The sequence below is a fragment of the Dermacentor silvarum genome, chromosome 3 (genome assembly GCF_013339745.2).
Source record: "Dermacentor silvarum isolate Dsil-2018 chromosome 3, BIME_Dsil_1.4, whole genome shotgun sequence".
In the NCBI taxonomy this organism is placed as follows: domain Eukaryota; kingdom Metazoa; phylum Arthropoda; class Arachnida; order Ixodida; family Ixodidae; genus Dermacentor; species Dermacentor silvarum.
The window spans coordinates 13,210,420-13,222,951 of NC_051156.1; the positions used below are offsets into that span (position 1 = coordinate 13,210,420).

Below are 12,532 nucleotides of genomic sequence, written 5' to 3' on the forward strand. Positions count from 1 at the left end.
CCAATCTGTTTTGCCTGCAGGCGTATCGGTCGCGTTGCTCGCCATTGTAACAACCGTACTGTATCCTCCACTGAGCGACTGCATTCACCCGTTATTATCGCTCCGAACAGAGCCCACGTCGTTAACAGCCTGAATTTGACGCCCAACAGCCAAACAATGACTCTGGTGCCGCTTGGAACAGTCCTTTGTAGTCATTCTGACGCCACCAGTCCAATTCTCCACGATCTCGTCGACTATCGTCCCTATAACCGCAGGCTCGTCGCCCACCGTCCCCGATGCAGCTCCGAAGCCCGTCTCCGGAAAACCAAGCGATGCATCTCCCGGAGGTGACGCTGCATTGACGACTCGACCGCAAAACCCTCTGATCACTTTGCCGAATAAACAGAACTTAACGGACATTGCAGTCCATGGTGTCAGTGCCCCAGCACTCATTGACACTTGCGCGCACATATCCGTGATGAGTGCCTAATCGCGCCGACGGTTGAACAAAGTCATCACACCTGCTGCATCACGCCCCCTCCGCGTCGCGAACGGAGGAAGAGGAGGGAAAACTTTATTTTCCTCAGATGCGGAGTTATTTGAATTACTGGGTTTCTTCTGCTAGGCGTCGTGAGGTGGCCGTAAGCCCTTGAATTTCGGCGACCTCCAAAGCCCAGTTGACGGTCCGCAGCTGGACCGCAGGATCCGAGCTGGACACCGCTACCTCCCGGTCTGAAGTGTTATTAATTTCGAGTTCCGCCCTAGGTTTGGGCCCGAGGCAGTCGCTCAATATATGTGTCAGGTCCGCTTTATAGGCGTCGCAGTTCTTGCATTTAGGTGAGAAGCAGCCAACGGAGGAACGCCTACCGTGCTTGGTTTGTGCACTGCTCCCATTGACATCGCGGGGCGCCTAACCACTGTGTTGTTTGCCGTTTTGGAACAATGCCCTTACGACGTTATAGTCGGCTTAGACTATTTATCGTCCTAGTTAGCCCCTTTGACTTGCGCCTCTAGTGTCATTCAGCTTGAGCTACGCCACGGCTGCTATAGTTCACCAGTCACACTGCCATGGTTATGCTCTGCCGAAGACATCCGCCTGTCTCAAACCACTACGCACGTCACTCTAATGCTGTTTTCATCTGTTCCTGACGGCTTCTACCTGCTATGCCCCACCTACTGACAGACTGCTTGGAAAGAATTTGGCCATTCTCCATACCATGCTCACTGTTACAGGCAATCAGACTTCGCTCCCTCTCCGAAATTTTAACTGCTCCACTCAAATTGTTCCGTCTTTGGGCGGCATCTTGCCTGTCAACGATTGCGAGATATCGGCTCTTGACGCCGAAATTCGGCCGCGTTCTACAGGAACCTCCGATTCACCGACTCTAGTCACAGATGAACTTAGCAAGATGATTGCACCGGACCTCCGTCCTGCGCAAGCTGTTTATATTCGCCGTCTCTTAGAAACTTACCGCGACATTTTTTACCTTGATGGCCGTCCTTGTCACCCATCATATAGGTGACATGTCTGTGTTATCTAGACGATGTGATAGTCTTTTCAGCAACTTTTGCGAGTCATCTAATGCGCCTGTCGGCTAATCTTGCTGGTTTTCGATGCGCCGGCCTGTAATTGAACTCAACCAAGTGCCACTTTGGGCGTCGTCAAATTACCGTTATTGGCCATCTTGTCAGTGTCACTGGCGTTCAACCCGACCCTGACAAGATTCGCGCGGTCCAGATCTTTCCTGTCCCGTCATCTATTGCAGACGTAAGAAGCTTTGTTGGACTATGCTAATAGTTCCGTCGTTTCATCAGGAATTTCGCCGACACCTGCTCTCCCACTCAACGACTTACTTAAGAAGGACTTGGGGCCCTGCTCAAACCAAAGCCTTCTCCGCCCTCGTACGCTTACGGACAGCTCCCCCATGGCTGGCTCATTATGATCCATCTGCCGCTACTGAACTTCACACGGACGCCAGTGGCCATGGCGTTGGAGCTCTCGTTCAATCGCAGTGTAACGAAGAGCGCGTAATTGCATACGCCAGCCGCCTCCTGTCACCCGCCGAGCGATATTTTTCCATTACTGAACGGGAGTGCCTGGCGTTCGTTTGGGCAGTAGCTAAATTCCACCCGTACTTGTACTGCCGCATATTTTCCGTGGTTACCGATCGCCATGCCTTGTGCTGGCTGTCGTCACTTAAAGACCCCACTGGGCGATTGGGTAGATGGGCGCTATACGGCTCCAAGAACATACACTTGTTGTCGTGAACAAGTCAGGCCGCTTGCACAAGGATGCCGACTGCCTCTTCCGTCATTCTGTTGACCTCCCGGGATATGATGCGCATGATACCGACGATTGCGTCCTGGTCATTTCTCATCTGCGTGACATCCGCACGGAACAACGGCGTGCTGACTATACTTACGTGTTTTGATCGATCGTCTCAATTCTGGACATGTCGGAGCCCACACTTGCGCATGTTCTTACTCCGCGACAACGTTCTCTACCGTCGCAGCTTATACGCCCCGACGGTCCAGAATTTTTACTCGTTGTGCCACGCCATCTCTGGCCATCACTTTAGAGCAGTTGCACGACGCACCTACTGCAGGCCACCTCGGAGTTTCTCGTACTACGACCGCGTACGGCGCCGCTTCTACTGGCCAGGCCTGTACCGCTCTGTGCGCCGCTACGTTACAGCCTGTGCTCTCTGTCATGCGCCGCACAAAAAACCTGCTGTGCTGCCCGCTGGACGCCTTCACCCATAACTGTGCCCTCAGAACCTCTCGTTCGCGCCGGTCTCGATCTTCATGGGCCTTTTCCAGCATCTAAATCTGGCAATAAGTGGGTCGTTTTCGCGACTGACTACGCGGCCCGTTACGCGATCACGTGAGCTTTACCCACAAGCTGTGCAACTGAGGTGAAGGATTTCCTTTTACATGACGTCATCCTTTATCACGGCGCACCCCGGCAGTTCCTCTCCGATCGCGGCCGCACCTTCTTGTCCCGCGTCGTTGAAGACTTACTCCGTCCCTGTTCTGCAGAGCACAAGCTTTCCACCGCCTACCACCGGCAGTCAAACAGACTCAGGGAGCGGTTCAGACAGAAATGCTGTCTATGATTTTTTCTTACGACCACAGTGATTGGGACAACGCGTTAGCCTTCGCGACTTTCGCTTACAATTCGTCCCGTCACGAGATCGCTGGGTTTTCACCCTTTTAGCTTGGGTTCGGCCGCCACCCTACTTTGCCTTTCGACACACTGCTTCCTTCATCTACGAACACTCCCACTGAATATTCTCAAGACGTCTTCGCCTGGGCTCCCACTGTGCGCCAAATTGCCGGCTCCCGGCTTACCGAGTCTCAGGTCGCGCAGAAGATTCAGTACGACAGCCGACATCTGGACGTTCAATTTTTCCATGGCTCCATTGTCCTCCTATCGGACGCCATGTCGCCGCATCGGCTTGTCTGAAAATCTGCTGCGGCGCTACACAGGGCCCTACACGATATTGCGGCAGCTTGGCGATGTTGAACTACGAGATCGCTCCGCTGGACTCGCCTGTCCCCATTGACATTGTGCATGTGTCCCGGCTGAAGCCTTACTTTGCTGCGAGTTCACCTCCATTATAGCTTGCGCCGAGTTACGGTGCAACAACGATTTCACGTGCCGAGGTGAAATCGGTCTCGACAGCCATCTTGTCTGTACATCGTTGCCTGTCTTGTAAATATTGCAAATATACATCGATATATATGACATCCGCAAGGTAACGATATATTACGCTACACGTGCCTTTCAGATGTGTCTACGGCACACAAGTCCGTCAGCAGCGTTTCTTTTCTGTTTTTCTTCATTGCTTTTGATCTTTCTTTAGCAACCACTTATTCCGCATTTTTGAAAGCTGCCATACAGCAGTGATTCCTTCTTAAAACGCCTGCTTGCAACCAGGCCTTAAAGATGTTGAGAGGTTATTCGTGCACTAGTTCTAGTGACAATTAGTGATCTTGTGTCGAAAACTGATGCTAATTGTCCGTTATAATAGACTATCGCTTGTCAGTACAACCCTGGTATGTAATTTTACCAAAATAAGATTCCTGCTATGAAAATGTGCGTCTGCGTTCAACTATTTATATTCGATTCGCGATTTCTTACTTGTATTCGTATTCGATTCCTATTAGTAAAACTAGATTTTCACCCACCTCTAATTAAAATACATCGGACCGAAGTAATAGCTTTTCTCGGCAACTACTACGTCAAACTTAACTAGGTTTGTTGTATTACACCGAAACTGTTCAAATAAGAAGCAATTTTTTTTATCGAGGTCGTCGATAGTTTATAAAAATTATTGTAATTGCAAATTTTCCCAACGTGAGACGATTAAGTTCGCAACTGAGTAATAGAAAACAATATAACAATTTTGTAAACTCGACGTAATTGTACATCTAAAGCACACAGAATTTAGATATGCACCGCTCTCAAATGTGCCTTTAATTTGTAACTAAGACTTTTGCAAGACCCTTTTAAAGATTTAACAAGTTCATGTAAGTTGTAAAGACATGTACCCGATTTGTCCACTCTATATGCTCTGCCGGGTGCAGCAATTGCCAGAACTGCGTTGCTTTTTTGTTGTATTTTTTGGAGGGGGTGTGGGGGAGGGCGGGGGTGGCTGAGTTGCGGATTTCTAAACTCCTTATTATATTTTTTAAACCTACTAATTTCTGGAAATACTTAAGGGGCTTAAATCAAAATTCTACTTCTTACAGAGAATATTCCCTCTTCTCTAAGATGCAAAATATTTCCCTTAATTAGCCCAGCGGTTGTTCAAAAAAGCATTTCTGCGCTTTACGCGTATTTTAATTGCGAAACCTGAGCTGGCCCCCATGGTAAAGCTTCGTCTTAACGAGAAATAGCAGCATACATGCCATGAGAGTCGTCGTATAGATGGATCGCTTCGCGCGGATACTGTCACCGAAACGCGTGGTTCACAAGAACGGTTGCATTCCGCGCCCTTCTGAACGCGGCGTCCGCTGCCGCCGGAGCGCCCTATGCTTGGTTGGGACGCACCTCCTTCTGGATGGAGAAGATGGCGCGGTAGACGGTGTTTCCCGTCTCGAAGACGAACAGCGTCATGAGAGAGGAGACGTCGCCGGTGAGCTGCTCGTCGACGAACACGCTGAGCAGGTTGGGCTGCAGGGCCTCGGGTCGGTGCTCCGAGGGGAAGCGCAGGGAGCGCGCCCACTGCCACAGGCCGATCTCGCGGTCCATGCGCTCGTGGGCCTCGATCGAGGCACGCAGCACGGACACGTTGGCCTCCTGGAGCCGAGACTGCCAGTCGTCCGACAAGCCCTGCGTCAGTCAGCAACAGGGACCGAAATGAAAACACGGGCATGCAGTCCTATATGCATACACACCACTGGTCTCCGGGCCACTGCTCTCGTTTCCAGATCGGCCGCAAGGCAGTGCGACGCCTTTATGGTGGCAGCTGCCCAGACGTATGAGTAAGTAGACCCGTAACGGTATTTGTGGCACTTAAGGTGGCGGTCCCACTCCGGCGGCACGCGCTCGGCATTTTAGTCATTGTTTGCGGACGCACTGTGCTTCCTGCGCTCATTGGACAAATGTGAACTTTATTTCGTTGGAAAGCTTATTTTGTGCGCTTTCCAATGATACCTAGTATTATTGCCTAGCCTGAAGCGTCACCTAACGGCAGTCAAAACAGTGGGAGCAAAAAACGGCGTTTTTGCTGTACTAGTCTCTGCTGTACTGCCATTCCGACTAAACTGTTCATTATAACAAAATGAAATTTGCTGTGTCTTTAAATGAAATGTCTTACAAGGTTTCTATGAAGAGAAATTGCGTGTAAAGCAATTAGAAATTTATATAGGCGCCAATAAAAATGGGCAAAACTACAAAAGTTTATGAATGAATATCTTTTTTCCTTTTAAATTCAGGACAACAATATTTAGTGGTTTTCTAGGCTACAGTGTACTTATCATATATGCAAAGTTGTTTTGTGTTCTAATGAACAGTTTGTGAGGTATTATTACTTACATTTGGCAATTTATGACTATACTTGGTCACGCATTACCGGCGACGGGACAAAGCTATTCCAGCTGAAACTCTGAAATTTTCAATAATCAAGCAGAAAGCCCTTATCTCAATTTCTATGAAGAGAAAATTGGCTTATGTTAATTAGGGAATCTACAGGGGAGTAGTGAATTTAGCTAATTTATCTGCTTACCAGGTCCGTGCAAATTGACATTCTTTTTCATGTAAACGCTAATTCACAACAATTGTTGCACATTACTATAACCATACAGTGGCATGTAATTACTAGCACTCACGAGTTTTACTAAGCAGTGCTTGAAACAGAAGATTTTAATTAAATAAATAATAAATCTCACAGGCGATTTTCGGTGGTGGTGCCATCTGTGCAAAAAAAAAAATATCAAGCTGTTTCACGTCAGTTCCAACGTTTGTCAAATGTGGCGCCACTAAACATTACAAAGCGGGCAAAACGCGGTGGGAATTTTTTCTCCAGGTTTCAGTGTTTGGCTCAGTCTAGTCACGGCGCCTCCCCTCTTCCTTCAAACACACGTGTCTGCAACCACGCCTTCAATGTAGTCGTACACGAGTTTACTAACTTGTGGCTGCGGGGAGAAAAATAAAGAAAGAAAGAAAGAAAGAAAGAAAGAAAGAAAGAAAGAGAGCGCCGTGCACGGTAGATCATGAGTGCATGCCAAATCGCTAGCAGGTTAGGCCATTGTGCCAAGGAGAATTGCAAATTGCCCTCGCCCCCTCTATTTTGCAGGCTCGTAGGACGATATCGGGAAACTTGCTTTCCCCACGTGGCGAGGTGCGACGTGTGTGGCAGGGTACTGTGTTTGACTATTGTACGCGACGCCGGTGGAACGATAGGATTAGCAGCAAACCATGAGCGAGCCTTACAGACTGCAGCGAAAAGTGCTGATGGGTGCGGGACCTGCTGCATTCCAAGCCGCGTGCTACTAAACAAATGTCATGTGTTCCGACGCCCAGTGAAGTTTTGAAACAGGTTATTTCCAGTAGGTGCTTTTCTCGTTGAAAGATATATCGTATATTTATCCGCCTAATCATCGCACTCGCATAGTGTTCCCACCCCCACTTACTTTTTTGAGTGATCATCGTACCCTTGAAAATCACTGTAGTGACTGCAGTTTGTTTGTTGTGGTGACATGGCAGCCGACCGAGCAGTTTTCCGCCATTGCATGCACAACAGTGTGCACAACAGAATACAATCTCACATGCGCTCGAAAGTCTCCGAATTCAGCAGACAAAAGTTGAGAGAGAGAGAGAGAGAGAGATAAATGAAAGCATGGACAGCGCAAAAAAGGCAGACAACACGTGCACAATTTACACTATATAGATTGATGACTATTATAAGAAGTACTTCTCGCAAATAATTTGTTTATGCAGTCCCTGCTTGTGTAGATCATCTGATCTTATGCCATAGGCTAATGTGAGGACTTGGTATTGAACGCCTGTGTCACGAAAACGGCTGTCGGCGAAACATGCACAACTTCTGAGGGCTGCGCGCAAGGCTGTGCGCGAGTGCTTCCGATGGCCATCGTAATCATAACGCTGGCGCGATGAGCGCTAGCAGCGGTGAGCGCGTGTGAGTTTCCTAAAGCAAACGTTCTGTGCAACCGCTTCATTTACCATTCCACTGTACTGCGGCTCTGGAACTCGAATGACGTGATCTCCAAAACTATTCGCGCGGAATTTAGCGGGTGCGCCACCGAACCCGTGACCGCGCCGTAATTTCTACCCCAATAAATCAGCCTAGCCACTTGTACTATGCTGTCTATTTGATAGGGGTCCTGGAATAATAACTTTCGTCACCGAATCGAATACAGTCAAAGAAAAGTCTAATCGAATAATGACTATGCGATTCGAAAACCGAATTGAACAGTACATCATTTGATTCGACCAAAGTAATGAATATTCGCACACCCCTACTAGTATTTCCTTTCCGGAAAACTTATCTCCACTGTGCACCTGCAACTTACAAATTTATAGCTGCTTTTATATAGACACAACGGGAAATCTTGTGCGGCAATGAAAGTACAAGCATGCATCGAGTTCTGCACCAGAACTACATACTTAGCTTCTGCACATCACGTTGCGCATCTTTGTGAATGCACCCTGTGAGGAAGAAATTACAAAGTAGTACAAAAAAATTCAGAGCCCTTCCACTACTGTGAAGATGGAAGCCCGCGAAGCTGTGACAATGGTGGGTCTGCTGTAGTGAATGTTGCTGTATTGAATTCATATATTATCATTATTGACAATATCGAGCGTCCTTGGCATGTTCGTCAAAAAGCAAGAAAACCAGCATCTTGTTTTCGCCCGGCGCGATGGTCAAGTAGTGCATTTGCTGCGCCAAGTCCGCCCACGATACGCTCCGCATCGCGGGCCCGATCTTCTGCCGAGGCCTTGGCGCGACGCCGACGAGATCTCTGCCGCTCCTGCTCTCGGAGGCTCATACCCCCCTATCCAACGCGGGTATGAGCCACACGTGATTTCTTTCATACCTTCCTTCTTTCCCTCTTTCCTTGCCAATTTTGGCATATACCAAGTGAACGAGACGCCACAAAATAGTTGCCTACTTCCGGTGTACACGGACACGGAACCTAGCTGTTGCAGCTTCGCTGTAACAGCTAGGTTACATAGAAGCGGCACATAGAAGCGACTGTGTAACAGCTTCGCTGTAACACAGTCGCTTCTATGTGCCGTCTCGGTGGGCCTCTTGCAAAAGCTGGGCCGGAATTTTGTAGCGATGCCTTTCCGGTAATAATGCCTTTTCGCGCTTATCGCGCTTTGTCAGTGGTCAGCGCGATGGTCCGCTCGCGTTAGCAACGGGATCAGCCGGCCGGGAGCGGTGGATGATAAGACTGGTATAGAATAAGTCATAAGGCATCGCTACTAACGACGGGTCCGGAGCTAGTGTTCGGATGTCGGTTCCCCACGCGCGCGGTCACGAAATACGCAGTAGCTGTCGGAGAGCAACGCCGCCCCCTTCCCCCCCCCCTCCCCCTTTTCCAACCCCGCAGGGCAATTCGCGCAACGGCAGGCGGCTTCCTCTTAGCTTCCCTCTTTTGCGGGCGCCAGATTGAGCCGTGATCGTCGGCTCCCCTCGCGCGCTCTCACTTTCTATGCTGTATGTGCGAGTGAAAGCTAAATATTTCGTTTACCCCTACTATTTTACCGCCACCTCTCCTCCACTGCTGACCGCTGTTCAGGCGTCAGCAGACTACAGTCCCGTTTTCATGAATGCGAAAGTGGCGCATCGCATTTCCAAGCGCATTTGGGAAAGGCGATGCGACGCCATTTACATGAAACGCAGAGAACGTAGCGCCACATGAATGACTAGAGTGGCTAGAGCCGTGGAGAGAGCGCAGTGGCCACTGTCGCGTCGGTGACAAGGGGCACGGTGGTATTTAGAGGCCCCCCTAGGCTCTCGCTTGCTTCTCGGTAGTGTCTTCGCGGTTGTCATCGAAAGTATTGTTAGGCGCCCTCGCCTCCGTTCTCCCCTCTCAGTAGTGTCGCCTCTCAGTAGCTGCACGGTTGTCATCGAAGGTCTTGATAGGCGCCCTGCGTTTACATGCTCCGCTAGAGTCGACTAGCGCCCGTAAATCTACCCTCGTCTGGCGCATTGCATTACCGCTGTTTACATGAATGCGATGCGCTAGAAATGCGATGCGACACTGTCGCATTCATGTAAACGGGGCTTACGCTAGACAGTTACTGCGGTCCGTAGCAATTTCATTCCCTGTCCTTTATTTATCTTTATAGGCACAAAGCAACAGTGACCATTTCAAGACTAGAGCCTTCGTTTAGCGGGTCCGTACTTTGAAGTATGCTAAAGAAATACACTTGGAAGAGAAAGAAACAAAACTTGTTGACGATCAACGACACTCAAGGTTCTGCAGTGAGCACTGGTCTGCAGGCCATCTGCCGGGACGGCTTTCGAAGCAGCGGCCCGCGCTCACCTGACGGCTACGTCACAAGTGGCAGTGGCCAACCACTAATAGCCACCATCATCAGGATTGACGATTTTACAAAGTTTGAGCGAGCTATTGTTGAAAGTATCAGTGGGGAGAAAGCCACCACGCGCAGCAACAAAACAACAATGGTGCGAGGGACAACTCGTGAAAAGAAGGGGGGAGGGGGACTTTTGCTCAATTCGGCGAATCACCTGTCGCCGCGTCGCAAGAGGGCCATCCCGGGGCGTGCTGCGGCGGCGAAGAGCAGATTTTTTTTTTCGTTTTTTCCAAACATGACTGAGTGGCGTCGCCTGGTGGGAGAATCTGAACTACGCGCAAGATGGCGACAGTGATAGCTCCACCTTAAGGGACAGTATAACATAACCTGTGTTGACGCTCTAGCAAGGTAACAGCGCCACCCTGTGCCTTATGTGGCACACCGAGTACGTGCTCAGTGTCCTAGAAATTTCTAGACTGATTCTGTCATTGGACATGTGACACACTACCAAAAGTTTAGTTCAATTTTGTATAGGATTGACGTCCTTTAACGCGCGCCAAATTATCAGCACAAGGACGATATTGCTGCGTCTGCTAACTGGAACTACCGCCTCGGGCTGCCAAGCACAGAGGGCTGCTTGTGCATCGTGGCGATTATAGGAAGTTCTTGGAGATGGCGCATTCACGTGGCTACGTTAATATATAGGTTCTTAATTAATTCCGAGAGTGGCAAAACCTGTCACCCAGCTCTGCGCAAGAACTGTTCTCGCACATCAGGCACTCGAACGATAAGTCAAAAACTGTTTCAAGTTCTTTTATCTTGTCTCGCCGTATGGGGCTATGCCTTTCTCGGCTGAGCGACTCGAGTGTAACAAAAGCCCCGCCGCGTGGTTAGACGATGACAGTTGCCCCACGCGATGAGTTGGTCTTCGAAGCTCTTTGGGAGCACACATCCAATTAACGTGGCGGCAACGTTCTGTAGTCGCATACAGCTGCGAAGGTGTGCTTCGAAATCCAATTTTCACGTCAGAACTTACTGAGAGCTGGCACACTGAAGGTTCGCCAGCTCTCTGTGACGCGGCTACTCGTGAACTAAGGGATTCCGGAAATGTTGACATACGGGTTTCTGGAATGTCGAAGTGGGCATGGTTGGCAAAAACACGTAAAGAGCCAAATTTAGAAAATAACTGCATCATAAAAAACTGAGACATTTGGGCCTTTTGATTCGACATACCTTTAGAAGTTAGGCGCCATAAAAAAAAAGAAAAAAAAAAACGCGCCCGCTCATCGGATGATGATGATATGTGATGTTTCGTGGCGCAAGGGCCAGGTCTGGCCAAAGAGCGCCATGCAAGTGATTATGGATATTTCATTGAACAGTGAAGTGGAAACGTATGAACGCGGCTGTATATGGGTCTAAAAGCAGAGTCGCTGTACAGTGCGTAAAACATAAATGTATTAAAATTATGACAATGGCTTTAAAATGTCCTGTGAGACGTAAAACATGTTTTGAAAGAATGATTTTCTAAAATTTGTAAGTGCCAGTGGCACTGCTGCCTCATCAGGAACCTTGCGTGCAAGGCTTAGGAGGCACCTGCCATACAAATGCTAGTATCGCAGCAGTAGCCTCTGTTGAGAGGTCATGCTACGAATTTATCTGGCGTAGAACTTGTAATGAATCAACATCATGTAAGTAGTTTAAAAGTGATTTGCTGTTAAAAAATGAGTCCACATGAAGGAACATTGCTGGATGAAGAGGAACGTTCTGTTTGTAAGCTAGAGGAAAGTGCTTTTTTCTTTCAGCTTCTGATTCGCGGCACTCTACCAGGACATGTAGGACGGTCAGCGTCTCTCCGCATTTAACGCAGATGGGAGGTTCAGCACCAGACAGCAAATAAGAGTGGGTCCCGTAGGTATGGCCTATCCTAAGTCGACAAAGAATTACTTCAGTTCGCCGTATTTTTGTTGTTGGTCGCCAATTACCCAACTGAGGTTTAATTAAATGCAGCTTATTCGACGTTTCAGTGTCCCACATTTGCTGCCAGTATGTCCTAATTTTTCTGCGGAGAAAAGGCTTCAGGTCAGTCACAGGGACAGATATAAAAGTTGCTAGCTTTCGCTGTAAGAGATGTGGCCATCTGGTCTGCTAGCATGTTCCCTTCGATGCCTCTGTGGCCAGGCACCCAGCAGATAACAATAAGCTGGTTAGATAAGTATGCAGTGCACAGTAGTGAATAAAGATCCTTGAGTACAGGGTTATTGTGTTTGCGGAGTGACATTAAGGACTTTACTACACTCAAAGAGTCAGTGAATATGATAGCATTGGGTAGATTGGTTTTCCTGATGCATTTAACAGCCGCTATTACTGCGTATGCCTCCGCGGAAAAGATACTTGTTTCCGGGTGCAAGACATCAGATTCTGAGAAAGACGGACCAACGGCTGCATAAGACACGCCTGCATGGGACTTCGATGCGTCAGTATAAAATTCCGGGCATGAGTACTTTAGCTGCAGTTCGAGGAAGTGCATTCGAATGTGTG

The 12,532-nt window shown here is 48.8% G+C and overlaps 1 protein-coding gene across 3 annotated transcripts in view; it reads right to left on the reverse strand.

The window, feature by feature from the left end:
• LOC119444217 (uncharacterized) overlaps positions 1-12,532 on the reverse strand; it is a 68,963-nt gene that overhangs the window by 22,222 nt on the left and 34,209 nt on the right. For all 3 annotated transcript variants that reach the window (XM_049663212.1, XM_049663211.1, XM_049663210.1), the window contains exon 8: positions 5,036-5,317. In XM_049663212.1, the coding sequence (XP_049519169.1) occupies positions 5,036-5,317 (282 nt within the window). The remainder of the gene's footprint in view (positions 1-5,035; positions 5,318-12,532) is intronic.